This window comes from Cervus canadensis, chromosome 5, assembly GCF_019320065.1.
Source record: "Cervus canadensis isolate Bull #8, Minnesota chromosome 5, ASM1932006v1, whole genome shotgun sequence".
NCBI lineage: Eukaryota > Metazoa > Chordata > Mammalia > Artiodactyla > Cervidae > Cervus > Cervus canadensis.
This window is the reverse complement of record NC_057390.1, coordinates 82,195,729-82,201,078: the sequence shown is the minus strand read 5'-3', so window position 1 is coordinate 82,201,078 and position 5,350 is coordinate 82,195,729. Positions and strand designations below refer to the sequence as shown.

Genomic DNA, 5,350 nt, shown 5'->3' with positions numbered 1-5,350 from the left:
ATCTGTAAAAAGAAGTTTCACCAAACTATCTTGTGATGTATTTTAACATATTCAGTTTTACATGATCTTATTAAAGAAGAAAAAAAATGTACTGTCAGTGACCCAGCCTACAGAATATATTTTTAATAGATTTTTAGAGAACAGTTTTAGGTTCATAGCAAAAGTAAACAGTAAGACAGAGAGTTCCCACATACTCCCTGCCCCCTCATTCCTTCAGCCTCTCCCACCAGAGGTACATCTGTTACATCAATGAAACAACACTGTCACATCTTTATCATGCAAAGTCCATAGTTTACGCTGATGTCCACTCTTGGTGTGGCACACTCCACAGTTTAAACAAACATAGGATGACATGTACCCAGCGCTAGAGTGTTATACAGAGCAGTTTCACTGCCCTAAAAATTCCCTGTGCTCTGCCTCCTCTTCCCTCTCTTTACAATATTTTTGTTAACACAGTCCGCGGTTCACAGGTGATGCTTGATAATTTGCAGGGTAGATGCTGCTGCTGCTGGAATGGTGCAGGCAGAGGCTGCAAGTCTGGAAGAGAGGGGAGGGTGTGGGACCTCTCGTGGGAGGGACACGCAGGCCTGGGTGACAGAGGATGGGGATGGGGAGGTGGAAGTCTGGGGGTTCAAGGCTCTGGAGCTTGGTGGTGATGTTGGATTGCAAAGAAATGGAAAGTGGTGGACAGCGAGAACTTAGAAGCAGACTTTCAGTCCGCTAAGGAGCGTGTGTCAGTCAGCCAGGACAGCAGGAAATCTCTGGAGGAAGAGGCGCCCACCTTGGATTCCATTCCCATTTCACTGTGTGACCTTGGGCAGGTCCCTTCTCTCCTCCACGGGGCTGGACTGGCTGTCGCCGTTGTACAGCACTCGAATGAAGGTCGAAAGTGACGCCCGCATCCCGGGACCAGGCGGGACCGGCGACCGGGACGCGCGGGAGGGTGTCTGAAGGTCTTTCTTGGGCACGGTTTGCGGGCCGAGCAACAGGCGGCTGTTTTCTCTCACTATCGATCTTCTCGATGCAGAGAGAGAGAGAAACTTTTCAGCCAGCGCCGGCCTGTCGCTTTCAAGACGGAGGTCCCGGCTACCGGGTTACCCGCGGCGCCAGGAGGGGAGGACAGGAGCGCGGCGGTGGCGGCGGGCGCGCAGCTGTGCCCGTCTGCCCAAGGGTTAACCCGTTCCCCTGCCGCTGCCGCGCGTGCCTTGCAGAATTTCACCAGAAGAGGGTACAGTCTGAAAAGCTCTTGACGTCAGGCTGGAATTCCTATTGTGTTTAGAAACGGCTTGGGCAAAGCAAGCCCAAGTTCGCTCTCCGCACACCTCGGCGGGCGGTGTGGGTCCGGCAGCGACGGGACACGTCTCGCGCGGAGGGCGCACGCGGGGACCCGCGCGCCTGGGGACCCAGGACCCTGCCTGCCGCCCACGAGGGGGGATCCCACTGCTGCAAGAGGCCGAGCCGAAGCGGCGCATCGCCACACCAGGGAGCCGGGGTGAGTGCTCGGGGCGAGGCAGGTGGCCGCGAGAACCTTCCCCCGCCCCCCACCGCCCCGCACCGCCGGCGCGCCTCCAGCGCCCGGATGCCCACCGGGACCCCCGCCGCCGGGTGCATGCCTCCCCCGCGGCGCGCCCCAGCCCGCAGCCGCAGGTTGTGACCGCGCTTCCAGGCAGGCGGACGCCGGCCAGGCTTCCCCGGGGTCCGCGCACCGGTGGGACCCGCCGACCCTGCGGCGGCTGCAGGGCGCGGAGCCGAGGCCGCGCGGGCACACGCCAGGAGAATGGACGGGACCGGGGAGCGCAGCCTCCCGGAGCCGGGTAGCCAGGACTCCCGGGCGGGCGACGACATCGAGATCGTGGTCAACGTGGGGGGCGTGCGGCAGGTGCTGTACGGAGACCTCCTGAGCCGGTACCCCGAGACCCGGCTGGCCGAGCTCATCCACTGCTTGGCCGGGGGCTACGACACCATCTTCTCCCTGTGCGACGACTACGACCCCGGGAAGCGCGAGTTCTACTTCGACAGGGACCCGGACGCCTTCAAATGTGTCATTGAGGTCTACTACTTCGGAGAGGTGCACATGAAGAAGGGCATCTGTCCCATCTGCTTCAAGAACGAGATGGACTTCTGGAAGGTGGACCTCAAGTTCCTAGACGACTGCTGCAAGAGCCATCTGAGCGAGAAGCGCGAGGAGCTGGAGGAGATCGCGCGCCGCGTGCAGCTCATCCTGGACGACCTGGGCGTGGACACGGCCGAGGGCCGCTGGCGCCGCTGCCAGAAGTGCGTCTGGAAGTTCCTGGAGAAGCCCGAGTCTTCGTGTCCAGCGCGCGTGGTGGCCGTGCTGTCCTTCCTGCTCATCCTCGTCTCGTCGGTGGTCATGTGCATGGGCACCATCCCAGAGCTGCAGGTCCTGGACGCCGAGGGCAACCGCGTGGAGCACCCGACGCTGGAGAACGTGGAGACGGCGTGCATCGGCTGGTTCACGCTGGAGTACCTGCTGCGCCTCTTCTCTTCGCCCAACAAGCTGCACTTCGCCCTGTCCTTCATGAACATCGTGGATGTGCTGGCCATCCTCCCGTTCTACGTGAGTCTCACGCTCACGCACCTGGGCGCCCGCATGATGGAGCTGACCAACGTGCAGCAGGCGGTGCAGGCCCTGCGGATCATGCGCATCGCCCGCATCTTCAAGCTGGCGCGCCACTCCTCCGGGCTGCAGACCCTCACTTACGCCCTCAAGCGCAGCTTCAAGGAACTGGGGCTGCTGCTCATGTACCTGGCCGTTGGCATCTTCGTCTTCTCCGCCCTGGGCTACACCATGGAGCAGAGCCACCCGGAGACCCTATTTAAGAGCATCCCCCAGTCCTTCTGGTGGGCCATCATCACCATGACCACGGTGGGCTACGGTGACATCTACCCCAAGACCACCCTGGGCAAGCTCAATGCGGCCATCAGCTTCCTGTGTGGGGTCATTGCCATTGCCCTGCCCATTCATCCCATCATCAACAACTTTGTCAGATACTACAACAAGCAGCGAGTCCTGGAGACGGCGGCCAGGCACGAGCTGGAGCTGATGGAGCTCAACTCCGGCACTTCCGGGGAGGGCAAGGCAGGGGGCTCCCGCGGCGACCTGGACCACCTCCCGCCGCCGGAGCCCGCCGGGAAGGAGGGTCCGAGCTGGAGCAGCCGGCTGAAGCTGTCCCACAGCGACACCTTCATCCCGCTGCTGACCGAGGAGAAGCACCATAGGACCCGGCTCCAGAGCTGCAAGTGATGGGGGCCGACCCGGGCACAGACAGGCCGGCCAGTGGAGAGATGGATGGACCGGTGTGACGGGACTGTCCATGACTGCCCGGGAGGGGCTGTCCTTTGTCCCCCCGCCCCAACCCTCTCCTGAACAGAACTCTGGAGGCCCTCTTGGGCACCTCTGATGAGTCTGGGGTAAGATTCCCTTTGTGTTGTCCAGGGGCAGGGGAGGGAGACGGCCGGGTGTCCAGGAGTCCCTGACAGTGTGGGGGTGATGGAGGCTTACCCGGTTCTGTATCTCCTTCAATAAAGCCTCTGGCTCTCTGCACCCGCCTGTCTTCTAGGTTCTGTCTCACAGGCTGGCTGCTCCCTGCTCCCTGACCCTGTACCCCCCTTTCAACTCCCAGATTCATAAGTTCAGCCCCACCTGGGAAGTAGGTGCACAGCCCAGGGTGGCGGGGTGGGGGGGTATTATTTTTAGTTGAGGGCTAAATAAAGAAGGGCTAATACTCAGGGTTCAGCCCAAGGAGCCTTGTCACATTCCAGGAGGTTCTGTGCCTTCTGTTTCCTTCTGAGGAAAAGCTTGCTCCCAGGAGAGGGAGAATTCACAGAAGGGGAAACACCAAACAGTGTGGTTACTGTTTCTTTATCACTTGTGTGAGGCCCTCTTCACAACTTCTTTCCATTGCTTCTGGCAGTGCTGTTAGCTAGGTACTCCCACTGCACAGAAGGAGAAACTGAGTTCCAGGGTCACACAGAGCAAGGATTCAGTCCCAGGACTGCTGAACCCAAAGCACATGCATTCACTGTGATGTGAGGAGGTCTTGGGACAAAAGACAGCTGCAGCCCAGGAGGGCAGCTGAGCTTCCTCGGTGTGGCCGTATCTGTCCTCCAGCTCATCCTCTCTCCTGGAACCAGCACCTCTGAGGGATCAGCTGCAGGGATAGACGTGAACACAGCCCCTGCGGCCTGCTGCCAACCTGGTCTGAGAACCCCCGGGAAACAGACACAAACAGACCTGGGTTTGAATTCCAGGGATTGAGGAGGAAATCTCTAAATCTCTGGGATGCCTGGTTTCAATACTATTTTCTACCATCCCTCCCCTACCACTCCCTTCCTTGCTGTGTGACCTTCGTCCAGCTGATTAACCTCTCTGATCCTCATTCTGATCACTTATTAAATGGAAGCACTACCTCAAGGTCACAGTGCTTAGCACAGTGCCTGGCACATAGTAGCTGCTCAGTAAATGGCAGGCGTTTCCGTTACTGTGTGCTGGGAGGGGTGTGAGGGCCACAGCTGCCCACTCTGGCCTCCACAGGGTCGGGAGGTCATGCTGACAGGGGAGGGGAGGACGCAGGGCCCTGTCACACTGTCTCCAGTCAAAAAGCAGGCTCCTTGGCACGGAGGTGGTCCCAGCAGGCCCCTCTGGCTGTCCACCTCCCACAAACCCCAGCGCCCCATTCTTCCTTCCCCGCCTGGGGCAACTGGTGCAGAGGGAGAAGCCCTCTGGGGGGAGAGGAGGTTGGGGGGGGGGAGGGGAGGTTGGGGGGGGGAAGGGGGGAGGGGGGTCTCTGGTCTGCACTGTCCTGGGTGTGAGTCCCTCCTCCTCTGAGACTTGGTCTCCCGTATGTATGAAAAGGGATGCGTTCTTGGGGCCTTTTCCAGGATTCAGAAGTGTAGGGCTGCGCACGTATTGGGCCGGGGGCTCCAGGAGGTGGGAGGCTCCATGCAGTAGGGGCCTTGCAGGGAGGAGAGACTCAGAGCCATGCCTGTGGGGTGCGGGGCCCTGAGCCAGCCTGGTGCACCCCTCCCTCACCCTCTTCTCCAGGGAAATCCTGGGTCAGGGGACCATGGAAGGCAGAGGAAGGAGATGGGCCTGGGGTTGTGGGACTCAGTGGGAGGGAGGGCAGGGGGTTGGAAAGAGGGGATTGTTGGCCATCCCTGGGGCTCAGTGGGGCCTGCTGAATGGGACTGAGTGGGGTGAGGTTGCCTCTTTTTGTCCCCGCTGCTCCGAGTCCTTGGGAAGCCCCGAGCCTGGGCCAGTCCGAGGACCCTGAGCCCTGAGCCAGGGAGAAGCTGGGGGTTGGAGAGAGGCCAGGAGTGTCTTCCCTAC

At 60.4% G+C, this 5,350-nt stretch overlaps 1 protein-coding gene across 1 annotated transcript; it reads left to right on the top strand.

Moving 5' to 3' along the window:
• The first annotated feature begins 1,776 nt into the window (after positions 1-1,776).
• Positions 1,777-3,568, top strand: KCNF1 (potassium voltage-gated channel modifier subfamily F member 1). The gene has a single exon (XM_043469346.1). The coding sequence runs from the start codon at positions 1,778-1,780 to the stop codon at positions 3,263-3,265; it is 1,488 nt and encodes a 495-aa protein (XP_043325281.1). The 5' UTR covers position 1,777; the 3' UTR covers positions 3,266-3,568.
• The last annotated feature ends 1,782 nt before the right edge of the window (positions 3,569-5,350 follow it).